Raw genomic sequence first — 19231 nt, 5'->3', positions numbered from 1 at the left:
TTTGTCACCTCAAAAAACTCAATTAGGCTTGTGAGGCACCCAGATAATTGGATTGGTATGATTGATGCCCTTTTGAACCAGGTGGGAACCTCTGAACGCAGCAGTGAGAGATTGAATGTTGTCTATGAACATGCCAGCTAGTTGTTTGGTACTTGGTGAGCTTTACACCAGGTTTCTATAGATTTATGTAAATAAAATTGCAATCTTTACTAAGATGGAAAGTGGACCAATAATTTTAATTAATATTAATGTTTTTAATTTGGGTAACATTCACGAGAATGTTGACAGGATTTCAGGGTCTGAGTCACAGGGAAAGGTTGTGCAGACTGGGGCTTTTTTCTCTGGAGCGTAGAAGATTGAGAGGGGACTTGATAGAGGTGTTTAAGATTTTAAAAGGGACAGACAGAGTAAATGTGGATAGGCTTTTTCAATTAAGAAAGGGGGAGATTCAAACTAGAGGGCATGGTTTAAGATTGAAGGGGGAAAATTATAAGGGGAACATGAGGGGAAATTTCTTTACGCAGAGGGTGGTGGGGATGTGGAATGAGCTTCCGGCAGACGTGGTCGAGGCGGGATCATTGGTTACATTTAAGGAAAGACTGGATCATTACATGGATAGGAGGGGACTAGAGGGGTATGGACCGGGTGGTGGTCAGTGGGACTAGGAGGGTGGGAATTTGCTACGGCATGGACTAGTAGGGCCGAACTGGCCTGTTCTGTGCTGTAAGTGGTTATATGGTAACTTGAGAGTGGTTTTAAATTGATATTATTTTTAGTAATATGTGTCGAAATGCTCTATCACTATGAGTCTCAATGACTACTGTCCAGTTCCACTCACCCCCATCATTGCAAAGTGTTTTGAGATGTTGGTCTTATATCATCTGTTTTCCTGCCACTATGTATTCTCATCAATTTGCCTGCCGTACTAACAGGTCAACCGAGGATGCCATTTCAACAGTGCTTCACTCTGCTTTGACTCATTTGGACAGCTCGAACTCCTTTATTAGGCTATTCATTGACTATAGCTCAGCTTTCAACACTGTTGTCCCCTCTAAGCTGATAGCAAAACCTCGTCAGCCCAACCCTTTGTAATTGGATTTTGGACTTCCTAATTAACAGATTCCTAATTTCTCTTCCATTCTTACCTTCAATACCAGTGTGCCCCAGGGTTGTGAGTTGAGCCCTCTTTTATAATCCCTTTTTACCTCCAACTGCGTTCATATATACAGATGCACAATTGAGAGCGAGCTAACAGATGGTATTTCTGCGTCATATCGTAATTGCATTGCACAGGATCGCAAGGCACTCCAGTGTGTAGTGAAAACTGCCCAACAGATTATTGGAATCCAATTGCCTACGATCGAAAACATCTATAGGGAACGATGTCTGGGCAGGGAGAGAAACATTATCAAAGAAGCAACACACCCGAATCACGGATTATTCACTCTTCTCTCATCAGGCAGACGCTACAGGAGCCTATGATCGAGGACCCGTGGGCTGTGGCACTGAATCGTGGTGCTGAGTGGTACTGCATTTGTTTTGTAGAATCAGTACTTTTCATCAGTTTGTTATAGAATAGCGTTGTTGTTCATTTTCATTGCACATATTTTATTGTACTGTATTTTTTAACTTACGGTCGATGCTGATTGTATTTCATTGGCTGGTTTACAGGTACAATGGCAATAAAGTGAACCATCATCATTTATTTGTCAGCCGTTTCATGGAGAAGGAAAGGCCCATTGATAGGTTGAGGGTTCAGGACTGCGATCTGTGGATTGGGTCTTAGATTCTGCCTCTTGTGGTTTAATGACTGGCTGTAGAACCTTTGTATCAGCAAATCTGGCACAAAATTGTGAGCTGTGATGCTGCCAAAAAACAACACAACCACAGGCAACAAAGGCACAGACTGCGTCCAGTATGATCCAGTTCAATGGAATTATAACAAAATACTAAATGTGCGCAGGAAAGAAAGCATTGAAATCATCTCTCTGTGTAATTAATAAGATAAGATAACCTTTTATTGTCATTGCACAAGTACAACAAAATTGAGCACACCTCCTAACGGTGCACACATACATCAAACAAATAAGATATAGAAACACTAACTCAATAAAGCAATACAATATTCAATGTTTGACAGTGCTCAGTTCATGTATGTCTCTGGGGTAAAAACTGGTTTTAAGACGGTTTGTCCGGACCCGAAACGTCTACCGAAGGGCAGCAGGTCAAACAGATGATGACCAGGGTGGTAAGAGTCTTTCAGGATGTTGGCTGCTCGACTAAGGCAGCAAGAGCTGAATAAATCCTCCAAAGAGAGCAGTGAGCAGCCGATATTCTTCTGGGCCGTATTGATGACCCTCTGAAGGTCTCACATGTCTGCTGCCGAACAGCTGACAAACCATGTAGGAATGCAGTAGGCCAGCACACTCTCGATGGAGCAGTGATAGAAGGACACCAGCAGTTTCTCCTGCAGTTTGATTCTCCTGAGAATCCTCAGGATATGGAGTCATGGTTGTGCCTTTTTAACTACTGCAACGGTTTTGGTAGTCCAGGAGAGATCCTCATCAAAGTGCATACCCAGAAACCTGAAAACAGTAACCCTTTCCACACAGTCCCCATTGATGTTAAATGGGTCTGGAACTGTACTGTTCCTCCTGAAGAGACTAGATTGTTCTCTGAACATCATGCTATCAGTCCTTGAACTTCACCCCTATAGGCTGTCTTGTCTCCTCTTGAAACAAATCCAACCATAGGTGTGTTGTCCACAAATGATGATGGTGTTGGCAGAATACGTGGAGACAAAAGCATGGGTATAGAGGAAACAGAGGGTGGAGCTCAATACACACTCTTGTGGGGATCCAATACTGAGTATAAAGGTAGAGGAGAATTGAGTGCCAATTTTAAGAGTTTGAGAGTGGTTTGTTAGAAAATCCTTAATCCAGAGACAATAGATTGAGAAACTCCTAATTCAGCAAATTTTGTAACCAGTCTACCCGGAATGATGGTGTTAAAGGCAGAGCTGAAGTCTATAAAAAGCATCCTCACATAGCTTTCCTGGTGTTCAAGGTGGCTCAGTGCGGTGTGAAGAGCTGCGGCAATAGTATCCACTGTAGACCTAATTTCCCTATAGGCAAACTGATATGGATCAAAGGTGGGTGGGAGACGGGCTTTTATATGTTGCAAGACCAGCCTCTCAAAGCACTTCATGATGACCGGTGTATGTGTGACTGGACGGTAGTCATTGAGGCCGCTGATGACATTCTTCTTCGGCAGCGGGATGATTGTGGCAGAATTCAGGCAAGGTGGGATGATGGATTTAGACAGGGACAGGTTGAAGATCTTTGTGAAGACCTCAGAGAGCTGGGTTGCACATTCCTTCATCATCCTTCCTGTCACGCTATCAGGGCCGACGGCTTTTCGTGGATTTACCTCACTGAGCACCCATCGCACATTGTACTCCTGCACAGTAAGGGCTGTTGGAGGCTGATGAGGGTGTTTTGTCTGTCTCCGTTGCTTTCACCTTGACTCACTCTAAGAAATGATTAAAATCCACAGCCAGCATGGCGTCACCGCTGACTGTCACTGCTGGCTTTGTAATTGATGAAATGCTGGGTGTGCCGCTACACTCGCCGTGGATCATTATTGATGAAATGAACCTCAATTTTCCTCTTAGAGGCTGCTTTAGTTTGCTTTAGATGCCTCCCTTCAGGTTGGCTTTTGCGGTACTGTTGCCAGACCTGAAGGTGGTGTTACGATCCTTGAGAAGGGCTTCTGATTGGAATACACCTGAATACATTGGTTAACGGTGACATTTAATAAAGCATTTGTAATTCCACCTGGAATTTAATTCTGATCATAAAGTGGTATTACACTTATAAAGCTTACACTTTTTTAGTGTAGTTCTTGGCTAGTTTACAGTAGGATATTTTAGCACTGAGAAAGATAGCAATCTTATAGATGATATCCAAATAACTGAAGTACAAGGATGGAATTGATAATCCATATTTGTTTACATTTGAGATGAGAATCCTGAAAGAGGAACTTATTAAGATACCAGTTGCTACTGTAAGACTTTTGCCACTGTTCTACAGTAGTCATTTCCATTACAGATGTTCGTATTTACAAGCATGCTATGCTATAATTTATTTCTCCTGCTAGTGGCAGTATTGCAGTGCTTGAGTTTTGTGGCTGTTGGCGTCTCAGTGTTGCACTTTCCTGCACACATTTGCTTAATTTTTCATAGTATCATATTTGGCTACTTTTATGTTACTATCAGATAACGTATTATATTTAACATATTACATTTTATTTGCCTGCTGTGATCCAATAGTCACTGGCTTCCTAAAATGCTTTAGCTAAACTTGTATCTTAACTCCGTGCGTAATACCAGAGGAGAATGACGGATAAAAATTGTATTTTGTGAAGTTTCAGTGTGACTTTTTTTCCCAGGTCATACACAGAGATGTTATCACATGGCTTTCCTCTCCGTTTTGATAAGTAAAATATGTAAGATGGCAATAGGCTAATGTTACTCTCATACAAATGGGCAAAAATGTCCATGTTTCTGTGATCAGCAAAAAGCAGATAGAACTGTTGTAATAAGCCTTCTTTGTATGATCAAATATATTTATAATACAAGTTAATATATGTACGGTCAACCATCTGAGATTTAGTTTGTAAATCAAATTTGTCATCCCAACAATACTGAAGGTGAAAAACTGTAATGATAATTCTCATCAGTTACCTGTATATATCACGAGCCATTCCAAAATCGCCAATCTTAGCCACTCTTCCTGAACCTTTGAAAGTAAGTAGGCAATTTCTTGCAGCTATATCCCTGCCAGTGAACAAAGCACAGAAAGATAAATTTCTTCCCTGGTTTTCTGTCAAATTTTCATCTCTTTTCCCAAATGAATTAACTTCTATTGGAGTAAGTTCCCAGCAAACATCTGGTATCCCAGACAACTTCATCATGAAAGTTAATAATTCATTCATCTTACAACGCTTCAAAGATTTCATTCATTCTGCTTCATCTGGGCATCTATACAAATGCACTCAATTAGGATCATTGGATGCTAATTTGTTGCAGGGAATCCCACCTTTTATTTGTCTCCTAATTCAAGATGACATTATTGATGGCCCAAATGTTAGCTTGGTTTTGTAATATTATCAGAGATTCTACTTGAGATAGTTTGATTAACAGATTTAATAATAGGGCAGGTCAGTGCCTCACGATGGTGACATCATGTCTGTTAGAAATTTTATTGGTGATAGTTAATGATGATGGATTGTTCATGAAAAGCTGAAGGTGTGAAGAGGAATTTTAAACCCTGGTATCTGAGATGTGATTCTTATAGATTACCAATGAATATTGGCAGTGGGGAGTAAATGCAGAAGTGGAGTAAAGGTACTGACTGACCCTGGAGCACCTGAACACCAAGATACTAGTATTATTCATTGATTACAGCTCCTCCTTATAGGTCTCAACGCCCCTCGTCTGCTCCTGCATCTTTAACTTCCTGTTTAACAGATTGCAATCTGTGTAGGTGGGTAGCAACATCTCCTCCACAATCACACCCAACACTGTCACTCTGCAAGGACGTGTACTCTCGTCTCTTCTACACTCCCTTTACACACATGACTGAACAGCCAAATCTAAATCCATCTGATATACACCAACAATGGTGTGATGGAACACAAAAAGAATGAGCGTTTAGTAGCGTGGCTCTAAAATATCAATCCCTCATTCAGCTTTAGTAAGATGAAGTTGCTGATGGTAGATTTCAGGAGTTGGGGTGGGTAGAGTCCACACCCCTGCACATATTGATGGTACTGAAGTGGGGACAGTCGATAGTATAAAGTTTTTAGGAGTAAACATTTCCATTGACCTGAATTGGACCGACCATCTTGGTGAGATGGTCAAGAAATCCCACCAATGGATCAAATTTCTAAGAAGGCTAAGAAAATGTGGCATGTCCTCCATTTCCCTCCACAACTTCTATAGGTACACTATCAATGTGAGTGCTACAGGAGCTGCCCTGCCTACAATCGGAAGAAGCTGCAGAAGGCGGTGAATGTTCAGAACATAACATAATCTCTGTCTCTCAATCAACTCCATCAACACTTCCTGCTGCCTCAGAGAGGCAGTCAAAATACTGAAGGACCCATCTCACTCAGGACGTGCTCCCTTTTTCTTCCTCCTGTCGGCGAGAAGGTTCAAAGGTATGAAATGACATGTCCACAACCAACAGTTAGACAATAGACAATAGGTGCTGCAGTAGGCCAATTGGCCCGTCGAGCCAGCAGCCATTGATCGGATCATGGCTGATCTTTCTCTTTCAACAACCAATCCCAGCCTTATCCCCATAACCTTTAACTCCCCTGCCCACAAGAGCCTTATCCAACTCTCTCTTAAATCTATCCAGCAAATCCGCCCCCAATACCCTCTGTACCAATGCATTCCACAGATCCACAACTCTCTGGGTAAAAAAAAAATCTCCTCATTTCTGTCTTAAATGGCTTTCCCTGTATTCTTAAACTAGGCCCTCTAGTCCTAGTCTCTCCCATCATTGGGAACATGTATTCTGATTTCACCCTGTCAAGCCCTTTGATAATCCTAAATACCTCAATCATATCTCCCCTCATCCTTCTAAACTCTATCGCATATAATCCCAGTCTTTCTAACCTATCCCGACTGCCATCAAACTCCTGAATGAACAGTGCTATCATGTTTGCTCTTGGGATATAGTAACTGATCTTTTCATTCTAACACTGAACTCTGTAATTATCCTCTTGCTCTCCTACTTGTATGGCAGTATGCATGTTAGCGTTGCCTTACTAGACTACTCATGGAAGAACACTCCTCACTTGATGTAAATAAATGTGAACATGAAACTTTACAAGAGAAGAGGCTGATTATCAGGACAACATGACGTAGTGCAACAACCTGGGGTTTTATGATTTCCTTGATAATTTCTTAAGAATGTTCACAATGTTTTGGATGCAACCAATACTGTGCTCTGCCCTCCCTAATGTTGGCTGATGGAGAAATTATTTTATAAAAATTAGGTTGATAGATTTGACCATTAATCCTGCCTTCTTTTTGATTTTCAAAGGGATACCAGTGCAGAGTATTGGCTGATCTAAATTATTCATCCAGTCACTACTTGGGATTTACAATTATGTAAATAAATTATTTTCCACTATTCTTTATTCAGGAAACTGTGGCATTGTGTGAAGAACTTGCACAATCCCCATAAATTAATCCAACCTCAAGAAGAACTGGTTTGGGATATAATCCTTAAAATATCAGCACTCTTTTGTTGGCAATGTGTCCACTGTAAGTAAGCTTTAGGGCACTTCCATTTGTGAAAACAATGAAAACTTGTAACAGTTAACTTGGGATCCTCTCAAGCCCTTTTAAGGTAAAACTCTAACCTGAGTCCATGTTTTAAATTTGACGCAAGTATCAGATCAGTGCTGACACTTTATGGATGTTCCGTTAGAACTACATTTACTTTAGAAGTTCACCATATTTACTCCAAAGAGAGCAGCAATTTTTAGGGGTTTTAGGTGAATGAAGTAGTAAGAATTCATTTAGAAAGAGAAACACTAATTTGGGGCATCATGTTAGTAAATAACGCTGTAATACTTAAAACTAATAATTCTGCACGATGAATTATAGTGACAGGTGCATCTTTACACCTGTAAACTAACTATGAACCAGAAAATACTAACACCAATGGGTGACAAATGCTGAGCATTATGTGGATCTTAGCCTAAGAATTTAAAGCAAGTAAAATAACAGCATCCAAAAATCCAGTATTCGATTGTGTAGAAATATTGATGGTCTGGCAATTGAGTCAGAGTCAGGAGCAAGAAATCTGTTCTGAGTCTGGAACAGGTGTTCTGACTGTGGGCTGAGGGGTCAGGAGCGTCAAATCAAATCAAGTCAAGTTTATTGCTATCGGAATGTACAAGTACAACCCGACAAAATCAGCTTTTGGTGTTCTGACTGTGGGCTGAGGGGTCAGGGGCGTCAAATCAAATCAAGTCAAGTTTATTGCTATCGGAATGTACAAGTACAACCCGACAAAACAGCTTTTGGTGTTCTGACTGTGGGCTGAGGGGTCAGGGGCGTCAAATCAAATCAAGTCAAGTTTATTGCTATCGGAAAGTACAAGTACAACCCGACAAGACATCTTTTGGTGTTCTGACTGTGGGCTGAGGGGTCAGGGGCGTCAAATAAAATCGTCAAGTTTATTGCTATCGGAAAGGACAAGTACAACCCGACAAAACAGATTTTGTTGTTCTGACTGTGGGCTGAGGGGTCAGGGGCGTCAAATCAAATCAAGTCAAGTTTATTGCTATCGGAAAGTACAAGTACAACCAGACAAAATCAGCTTTTGGTGTTCTGACTGTGGGCTGAGGGGTCAGGGGCGTCAAATCAAATCAAGTCAAGTTTATTGCTATCGGAAAGTACAAGTACAACCAGACAAAATCAGCTTTTGGTGTTCTGACTGTGGGCTGAGGGGTCAGGGGCGTCAAATCAAATCAAGTCAAGTTTATTGCTATCGGAATGTACAAGTAGAACCCGACAAAACAGCTTTTGGTGTTCTGACTGTGGGCTGAGGGGTCAGGGGCGTCAAATCAAATCAAGTCAAGTTTATTGCTATCGGAAAGTACAAGTACAACCCAACAAAACAACTTTTGGTGTTCTGGCTGTGGGCTGAGGGGTCAGGGGCGTCAAATCAAATCAAGTCAAGTTTATTGCTATCGGAAAGTACAAGTACAACCCGACAAAACAGATTTTGGTGTTCTGACTGTGGGCTGAAGGGTCAGGGGCGTCAAATCAAATCAAGTCAAGTTTATTGCTATCGGAAAGTACAAGTACAACCCGACAAAACAGCTTTTGGTGTTCTGACTGTGGGCTGAGGGGTCAGGGGCGTCAAATCAAATCAAGTCAAGTTTATTGCCATCGGAATGTACAAGTACAACCAGACAAAATCAGCTTTTGGTGTTCTGACTGTGGCTGAGGGGTCAGGGGCGTCAAATCAAATCAAGTCAAGTTTATTGCTATCGGAATGTACAAGTAGAACCCGACAAAACAGCTTTTGGTGTTCTGACTGTGGGCTGAGGGGTCAGGGGCGTCAAATCAAATCAAGTCAAGTTTATTGCTATCGGAATGTACAAGTACAACCCGACAAAACATCTTTTGGTGTTCTGACTGTGGGCTGAGGGGTCAGGGGCGTCAAATCAAATCAAGTCAAGATTATTGCTATCGGAAAGTACAAGTACAACCCGACAAAACAGCTTTTGGTGTTCTGAATGTGGGCTGAGGGGTCAGGGGCGTCAAATCAAATCAAGTCAAGTTTATTGCTATCGGAATGTACAAGTACAACCAGACAAAATCAGCTTTTGGTGTTCTGACTGTGGGCTGAGGGGTCAGGGGTGTCAAATCAAATCAAGTCAAGTTTATTGCTATCGGAATGTACAAGTAGAACCCGACAAAACAGCTTTTAGTGTTCTGACTGTGGGCTGAGGGGTCAGGGGCGTCAAATCAAATCAAGTCAAGTTTATTGCTATCGGAAAGTACAAGTACAAACCGACAAAACATCTTTTGGTGTTCTGACTGTGGGCTGAGGGGTCAGGGGCGTCAAATCAAATCAAGTCAAGTTTATTGCTATCGGAATGTACAAGTAGAACCCGACAAAACAGCTTTTGGTGTTCTGACTGTGGGCTGAGGGGTCAGGGGCGTCAAATCAAATCAAGTCAAGTTTATTGCTATCGGAAAGTACAAGTACAACCCGACAAAACATCTTTTGGTGTTCTGACTGTGGGCTGAGGGGTCAGGGGCGTCAAATCAAATCAAGTCAAGTTTATTGCTATCGGAATGTACAAGTGCAACCCGACAAAATCAGCTTTTGGTGTTCTGACTGTGGGCTGAGGGGTCAGGGGCGTCAAATCAAATCAAGTCAAGATTATTGCTATCGGAAAGTACAAGTACAACCCGACAAAACAGCTTTTGGTGTTCTGAATGTGGGCTGAGGGGTCAGGGGCGTCAAATCAAATCAAGTCAAGTTTATTGCTATCGGAATGTACAAGTACAAACCGACAAAACAGCTTTTGGTGTTCTGACTGTGGGCTGAGGGGTCAGGGGCGTCAAATCAAATCAAGTCAAGTTTATTGCTATCGGAAAGTACAAGTACAACCCGACAAAACAGCTTTTGGTGTTCTGACTGTGGGCTGAGGGGTCAGGGGCGTCGAATCAAATCAAGTCAAGTTTATTGCTATCGGAAAGTACAAGTACAACCCGACAAAACAGCTTTTGGTGTTCTTACTGTGGGCTGAGGGGTCAGGGGCGTCGAATCAAATCAAGTCAAGTTTATTGCTATCGGAAAGTACAAGTACAACCCAACAAAACAGCTTTTGGTGTTCTGACTGTGGGCTGAGGGGTCAGGGACGTCAAATCAAATCAAGTCAAGTTTATTGCTATCGGAAAGTACAAGTACAACCCGACAAAACAGCTTTTGGTGTTCTGACTGTGGGCTGAGGGGTCAGGGACGTCAAATCAAATCAAGTCAAGTTTATTGCTATCGGAAAGTACAAGTACAACCCGACAAAACAGCTTTTGGTGTTCTGACTGTGGGCTGAGGGGTCAGGGGCGTCAAATCAAATCAAGTCAAGTTTATTGCTATCGGAAAGTACAAGTACAATCCAACAAAACAGCTTTTGGTGTTCTGACTGTGGGCTGAGGGGTCAGGGGCGTCAAATCAAATCAAGTCAAGTTTATTGCTATCGGAATGTACAAGTACAACCAGACAAAACAGCTTTTGGTGTTCTGACTGTGGGCTGAGGGGTCAGGGGCGTCAAATCAAATCAAGTCAAGTTTATTGCTATCGAAAGTACAAGTACAACCCGACAAATCAGCTTTTGGTGTTCTGATTGTGGGCTGAGGGGTCAGGGGCGTCAAATCAAATCAAGTCAAGTTTATTACTATCGAATGTACAAGTACAACCCGACAAATCAGCTTTTGGTGTTCTGACTGTGGGCTGAGGGGTCAGGGGTGTCAAATCAAATCAAGTCAAGTTTATTGCTATCGAATGTACAAGTACAACCCGACAAAATCAGCTTTTGGTGTTCTGACTGTGGCTGAGGGGTCAGGGGTGTCAAATCAAATCAAGTCAAGTTTATTGCTATCGGAATGTACAAGTACAACCCGACAAAACATCTTTTGGTGTTCTGACTGTGGGCTGAGGGGTCAGGGGCGTCAAATCAAATCAAGTCAAGTTTATTGCTATCGGAATATACAAGTACAACCAGACAAAATCAGCTTTTGGTGTTCTGACTGTGGGCTGAGGGGTCAGGGGCGTCAAATCAAATCAAGTCAAGTTTATTGCTATCGGAATGTACAAGTACAACCCGACAAAATCAGCTTTTGGTGTTCTGACTGTGGGCTAAGGGGTCAGGGGCGTCAAATCAAATCAAGTCAAGATTATTGCTATCGGAAAGTACAAGTACAACCCGACAAAACAGCTTTTGGTGTTCTGAATGTGGGCTGAGGGGTCAGGGGCGTCAAATCAAATCAAGTCAAGTTTATTGCTATTGGAATGTACAAGTACAACCCGACAAAACAGCTTTTGGTGTTCTGACTGTGGGCTGAGGGGTCAGGGGCGTCAAATCAAATCAAGTCAAGTTTATTGCTATCGGAAAGTACAAGTACAACTCAACAAAACAGCTTTTGGTGTTCTGACTGTGGGCTGAGGGGTCAGGGGCGTCGAATCAAATCAAGTCAAGTTTATTGCTATCGGAAAGTACAAGTACAACCCGACAAAACAGCTTTTGGTGTTCTGAATGTGGGCTGAGGGGTCAGGGGCGTCAAATCAAATCAAGTCAAGTTTATTGCTATCGGAAAGTACAAGTACAACCCAACAAAACAGCTTTTGGTGTTCTGACTGTGGGCTGAGGGGTCAGGGACGTCAAATCAAATCAAGTCAAGTTTATTGCTATCGGAAAGTACAAGTACAACCCGACAAAACAGCTTTTGGTGTTCTGACTGTGGGCTGAGGGGTCAGGGGCATCAAATCAAATCAAGTCAAGTTTATTGCTATCGGAAAGTACAAGTACAACCCGACAAAACAGCTTTTGGTGTTCTGACTGTGGGCTGAGGGGTCAGGGGCGTCAAATCAAATCAAGTCAAGATTATTGCTATCGGAAAGTACAAGTACAACCCGACAAAATCAGCTTTTGGTGTTCTGACTGTGGCTGAGGGGTCAGGGGTGTCAAATCAAATCAAGTCAAGTTTATTGCTATCGGAATGTACAAGTACAACCCGACAAAACATCTTTTGGTGTTCTGACTGTGGGCTGAGGGGTCAGGGGCGTCAAATCAAATCAAGTCAAGTTTATTGCTATCGGAATATACAAGTACAACCAGACAAAATCAGCTTTTGGTGTTCTGACTGTGGGCTGAGGGGTCAGGGGCGTCAAATCAAATCAAGTCAAGTTTATTGCTATCGGAATGTACAAGTACAACCCGACAAAATCAGCTTTTGGTGTTCTGACTGTGGGCTAAGGGGTCAGGGGCGTCAAATCAAATCAAGTCAAGATTATTGCTATCGGAAAGTACAAGTACAACCCGACAAAACAGCTTTTGGTGTTCTGAATGTGGGCTGAGGGGTCAGGGGCGTCAAATCAAATCAAGTCAAGTTTATTGCTATTGGAATGTACAAGTACAACCCGACAAAACAGCTTTTGGTGTTCTGACTGTGGGCTGAGGGGTCAGGGGCGTCAAATCAAATCAAGTCAAGTTTATTGCTATCGGAATGTACAAGTAGAACCCGACAAAACAGCTTTTGGTGTTCTGACTGTGGGCTGAGGGGTCAGGGGCGTCAAATCAAATCAAGTCAAGTTTATTGCTATCGGAAAGTACAAGTACAACCCGACAAAACATCTTTTGGTGTTCTGACTGTGGGCTGAGGGGTCAGGGGCGTCAAATCAAATCAAGTCAAGTTTATTGCTATCGGAATGTACAAGTGCAACCCGACAAAATCAGCTTTTGGTGTTCTGACTGTGGGCTGAGGGGTCAGGGGCGTCAAATCAAATCAAGTCAAGATTATTGCTATCGGAAAGTACAAGTACAACCCGACAAAACAGCTTTTGGTGTTCTGAATGTGGGCTGAGGGGTCAGGGGCGTCAAATCAAATCAAGTCAAGTTTATTGCTATCGGAATGTACAAGTACAAACCGACAAAACAGCTTTTGGTGTTCTGACTGTGGGCTGAGGGGTCAGGGGCGTCAAATCAAATCAAGTCAAGTTTATTGCTATCGGAAAGTACAAGTACAACCCGACAAAACAGCTTTTGGTGTTCTGACTGTGGGCTGAGGGGTCAGGGGCGTCGAATCAAATCAAGTCAAGTTTATTGCTATCGGAAAGTACAAGTACAACCCGACAAAACAGCTTTTGGTGTTCTTACTGTGGGCTGAGGGGTCAGGGGCGTCGAATCAAATCAAGTCAAGTTTATTGCTATCGGAAAGTACAAGTACAACCCAACAAAACAGCTTTTGGTGTTCTGACTGTGGGCTGAGGGGTCAGGGACGTCAAATCAAATCAAGTCAAGTTTATTGCTATCGGAAAGTACAAGTACAACCCGACAAAACAGCTTTTGGTGTTCTGACTGTGGGCTGAGGGGTCAGGGACGTCAAATCAAATCAAGTCAAGTTTATTGCTATCGGAAAGTACAAGTACAACCCGACAAAACAGCTTTTGGTGTTCTGACTGTGGGCTGAGGGGTCAGGGGCGTCAAATCAAATCAAGTCAAGTTTATTGCTATCGGAAAGTACAAGTACAATCCAACAAAACAGCTTTTGGTGTTCTGACTGTGGGCTGAGGGGTCAGGGGCGTCAAATCAAATCAAGTCAAGTTTATTGCTATCGGAATGTACAAGTACAACCAGACAAAACAGCTTTTGGTGTTCTGACTGTGGGCTGAGGGGTCAGGGGCGTCAAATCAAATCAAGTCAAGTTTATTGCTATCGAAAGTACAAGTACAACCCGACAAATCAGCTTTTGGTGTTCTGATTGTGGGCTGAGGGGTCAGGGGCGTCAAATCAAATCAAGTCATGTTTATTACTATCGAATGTACAAGTACAACCCGACAAATCAGCTTTTGGTGTTCTGACTGTGGGCTGAGGGGTCAGGGGTGTCAAATCAAATCAAGTCAAGTTTATTGCTATCGAATGTACAAGTACAACCCGACAAAATCAGCTTTTGGTGTTCTGACTGTGGCTGAGGGGTCAGGGGTGTCAAATCAAATCAAGTCAAGTTTATTGCTATCGGAATGTACAAGTACAACCCGACAAAACATCTTTTGGTGTTCTGACTGTGGGCTGAGGGGTCAGGGGCGTCAAATCAAATCAAGTCAAGTTTATTGCTATCGGAATATACAAGTACAACCAGACAAAATCAGCTTTTGGTGTTCTGACTGTGGGCTGAGGGGTCAGGGGCGTCAAATCAAATCAAGTCAAGTTTATTGCTATCGGAATGTACAAGTACAACCCGACAAAATCAGCTTTTGGTGTTCTGACTGTGGGCTAAGGGGTCAGGGGCGTCAAATCAAATCAAGTCAAGATTATTGCTATCGGAAAGTACAAGTACAACCCGACAAAACAGCTTTTGGTGTTCTGAATGTGGGCTGAGGGGTCAGGGGCGTCAAATCAAATCAAGTCAAGTTTATTGCTATTGGAATGTACAAGTACAACCCGACAAAACAGCTTTTGGTGTTCTGACTGTGGGCTGAGGGGTCAGGGGCGTCAAATCAAATCAAGTCAAGTTTATTGCTATCGGAAAGTACAAGTACAACTCAACAAAACAGCTTTTGGTGTTCTGACTGTGGGCTGAGGGGTCAGGGGCGTCGAATCAAATCAAGTCAAGTTTATTGCTATCGGAAAGTACAAGTACAACCCGACAAAACAGCTTTTGGTGTTCTGAATGTGGGCTGAGGGGTCAGGGGCGTCAAATCAAATCAAGTCAAGTTTATTGCTATCGGAAAGTACAAGTACAACCCAACAAAACAGCTTTTGGTGTTCTGACTGTGGGCTGAGGGGTCAGGGACGTCAAATCAAATCAAGTCAAGTTTATTGCTATCGGAAAGTACAAGTACAACCCGACAAAACAGCTTTTGGTGTTCTGACTGTGGGCTGAGGGGTCAGGGGCATCAAATCAAATCAAGTCAAGTTTATTGCTATCGGAAAGTACAAGTACAACCCGACAAAACAGCTTTTGGTGTTCTGACTGTGGGCTGAGGGGTCAGGGGCGTCAAATCAAATCAAGTCAAGATTATTGCTATCGGAAAGTACAAGTACAACCCGACAAAATCAGCTTTTGGTGTTCTGACTGTGGCTGAGGGGTCAGGGGTGTCAAATCAAATCAAGTCAAGTTTATTGCTATCGGAATGTACAAGTACAACCCGACAAAACATCTTTTGGTGTTCTGACTGTGGGCTGAGGGGTCAGGGGCGTCAAATCAAATCAAGTCAAGTTTATTGCTATCGGAATATACAAGTACAACCAGACAAAATCAGCTTTTGGTGTTCTGACTGTGGGCTGAGGGGTCAGGGGCGTCAAATCAAATCAAGTCAAGTTTATTGCTATCGGAATGTACAAGTACAACCCGACAAAATCAGCTTTTGGTGTTCTGACTGTGGGCTAAGGGGTCAGGGGCGTCAAATCAAATCAAGTCAAGATTATTGCTATCGGAAAGTACAAGTACAACCCGACAAAACAGCTTTTGGTGTTCTGAATGTGGGCTGAGGGGTCAGGGGCGTCAAATCAAATCAAGTCAAGTTTATTGCTATTGGAATGTACAAGTACAACCCGACAAAACAGCTTTTGGTGTTCTGACTGTGGGCTGAGGGGTCAGGGGCGTCAAATCAAATCAAGTCAAGTTTATTGCTATCGGAAAGTACAAGTACAACTCAACAAAACAGCTTTTGGTGTTCTGACTGTGGGCTGAGGGGTCAGGGGCGTCGAATCAAATCAAGTCAAGTTTATTGCTATCGGAAAGTACAAGTACAACCCGACAAAACAGCTTTTGGTGTTCTGAATGTGGGCTGAGGGGTCAGGGGCGTCAAATCAAATCAAGTCAAGTTTATTGCTATCGGAAAGTACAAGTACAACCCAACAAAACAGCTTTTGGTGTTCTGACTGTGGGCTGAGGGGTCAGGGACGTCAAATCAAATCAAGTCAAGTTTATTGCTATCGGAAAGTACAAGTACAACCCGACAAAACAGCTTTTGGTGTTCTGACTGTGGGCTGAGGGGTCAGGGGCATCAAATCAAATCAAGTCAAGTTTATTGCTATCGGAAAGTACAAGTACAACCCGACAAAACAGCTTTTGGTGTTCTGACTGTGGGCTGAGGGGTCAGGGGCGTCAAATCAAATCAAGTCAAGATTATTGCTATCGGAAAGTACAAGTACAACCCGACAAAACAGCTTTTGGTGTTCTGAATGTGGGCTGAGGGTTCAGGGGCGTCAAATCAAATCAAGTCAAGTTTATTGCTATTGGAATTTACAAGTACAACCCGACAAAACAGCTTTTGGTGTTCTGACTGTGGGCTGAGGGGTCAGGGGCGTCAAATCAAATCAAGTCAAGTTTATTGCTATCGGAAAGTACAAGTACAACTCGACAAAACAGCTTTTGGTGTTCTGACTGTGGGCTGAGGGGTCAGGGGCGTCGAATCAAATCAAGTCAAGTTTATTGCTATCGGAAAGTACAAGTACAACCCAACAAAACAACTTTTGGTGTTCTGGCTGTGGGCTGAGGGGTCAGGGGCGTCAAATCAAATCAAGTCAAGTTTATTGCTATCGGAAAGTACAAGTACAACCCAACAAAACAACTTTTGGTGTTCTGGCTGTGGGCTGAGGGGTCAGGGGCGTCAAATCAAATCAAGTCAAGTTTATTGCTATCGGAAAGTACAAGTACAACCCGACAAAACATCTTTTGGTGTTCTGACTGTGGGCTGAGGGGTCAGGGGCGTCAAATCAAATCAAGTCAAGATTATTGCTATCGGAAAGTACAAGTACAACCCAACAAAACAACTTTTGGTGTTCTGGCTGTGGGCTGAGGGGTCAGGGGCGTCAAATCAAATCAAGTCAAGTTTATTGCTATCGGAAAGTACAAGTACAACTCGACAAAACAGCTTTTGGTGTTCTGACTGTGGGCTGAGGGGTCAGGGGCGTCGAATCAAATCAAGTCAAGTTTATTGCTATCGGAAAGTACAAGTACAACCCGACAAAACAGCTTTTGGTGTTCTGAATGTGGGCTGAGGGGTCAGGGGCGTCAAATCAAATGAAGTCAAGTTTATTGCTATCGGAAAGTACAAGTACAACCCAACAAAACAGCTTTTGGTGTTCTGACTGTGGGCTGAGGGGTCAGGGGCGTCAAATCAAATCAAGTCAAGTTTATTGCTATCGGAAAGTACAACTACAACCCGACAAAGCAGCTTTTGGTGTTCTGACTGTGGGCTGAGGGGTCAGGGGCGTCAAATCAAATCAAGTCAAGTTTATTGCTATCGGAAAGTACAAGTACAATCCGACAAAACAGCTTTTGGTGTTCTGACTGTGGGCTGAGGGGTCAGGGGCATCAAATCAAATCAAGTCAAGTTTATTGCTATCGGAAAGTACAAGTACAACCCGACAAAACAGCTTTTGGTGTTCTGACTGTGGGCTGAGGGGTCAGGGGCGTCAAATCAAATCAAGTCAAGATTATTGCTATCGGAAAGTACAAGTACAACCCGACAAAATCAGCTTTTGGTGTTCTGACTGTGGCTGAGGGGTCAGGGGTGTCAAATCAAATCAAGTCAAGTTTATTGCTATCGGAATGTACAAGTACAACCCGACAAAACATCTTTTGGTGTTCTGACTGTGGGCTGAGGGGTCAGGGGCGTCAAATCAAATCAAGTCAAGTTTATTGCTATCGGAATATACAAGTACAACCAGACAAAATCAGCTTTTGGTGTTCTGACTGTGGGCTGAGGGGTCAGGGGCGTCAAATCAAATCAAGTCAAGTTTATTGCTATCGGAATGTACAAGTACAACCCGACAAAATCAGCTTTTGGTGTTCTGACTGTGGGCTAAGTGGTCAGGGGCGTCAAATCAAATCAAGTCAAGATTATTGCTATCGGAAAGTACAAGTACAACCCGACAAAACAGCTTTTGGTGTTCTGAATGTGGGCTGAGGGGTCAGGGGCGTCAAATCAAATCAAGTCAAGTTTATTGCTATTGGAATGTACAAGTACAACCCGACAAAACAGCTTTTGGTGTTCTGACTGTGGGCTGAGGGGTCAGGGGCGTCAAATCAAATCAAGTCAAGTTTATTGCTATCGGAAAGTACAAGTACAACTCAACAAAACAGCTTTTGGTGTTCTGACTGTGGGCTGAGGGGTCAGGGGCGTCGAATCAAATCAAGTCAAGTTTATTGCTATCGGAAAGTACAAGTACAACCCGACAAAACAGCTTTTGGTGTTCTGAATGTGGGCTGAGGGGTCAGGGGCGTCAAATCAAATCAAGTCAAGTTTATTGCTATCGGAAAGTACAAGTACAACCCAACAAAACAGCTTTTGGTGTTCTGACTGTGGGCTGAGGGGTCAGGGACGTCAAATCAAATCAAGTCAAGTTTATTGCTATCGGAAAGTACAAGTACAACCCGACAAAACAGCTTTTGGTGTTCTGACTGTGGGCTGAGGGGTCAGGGGCATCAAATCAAATCAAGTCAAGTTTATTGCTATCGGAAAGTACAATTACAACCCGACAAAACAGCTTTTGGTGTTCTGACTGTGGGCTGAGGGGTCAGGGGCGTCAAATCAAATCAAGTCAAGATTATTGCTATCGGAAAGTACAAGTACAACCCGACAAAACAGCTTTTGGTGTTCTGAATGTGGGCTGAGGGTTCAGGGGCGTCAAATCAAATCAAGTCAAGTTTATTGCTATTGGAATTTACAAGTACAACCCGACAAAACAGCTTTTGGTGTTCTGACTGTGGGCTGAGGGGTCAGGGGCGTCAAATCAAATCAAGTCAAGTTTATTGCTATCGGAAAGTACAAGTACAACTCGACAAAACAGCTTTTGGTGTTCTGACTGTGGGCTGAGGGGTCAGGGGCGTCGAATCAAATCAAGTCAAGTTTATTGCTATCGGAAAGTACAAGTACAACCCAACAAAACAACTTTTGGTGTTCTG

General features: G+C 43.0%; 1 protein-coding gene across 1 annotated transcript in view; it reads right to left on the bottom strand.

Annotated features, from left to right (window-relative positions):
* The window catches only part of LOC138760431 (ALK tyrosine kinase receptor-like), a 489739-nt gene that overhangs the window by 23723 nt on the left and 446785 nt on the right, over positions 1-19231 (bottom strand). The window contains exon 17 of the mRNA XM_069931014.1: positions 4745-4837. Coding sequence (XP_069787115.1) covers positions 4745-4837 — 93 coding nt within the window. The remainder of the gene's footprint in view (positions 1-4744; positions 4838-19231) is intronic.

Source organism: Narcine bancroftii, chromosome 4 (assembly GCF_036971445.1).
Source record: "Narcine bancroftii isolate sNarBan1 chromosome 4, sNarBan1.hap1, whole genome shotgun sequence".
Classification (NCBI taxonomy): Eukaryota; Metazoa; Chordata; class Chondrichthyes; order Torpediniformes; family Narcinidae; genus Narcine; species Narcine bancroftii.
Note: the sequence above shows the minus strand (reverse complement) of the source record. Positions and strands in the feature narration are given on the sequence as shown.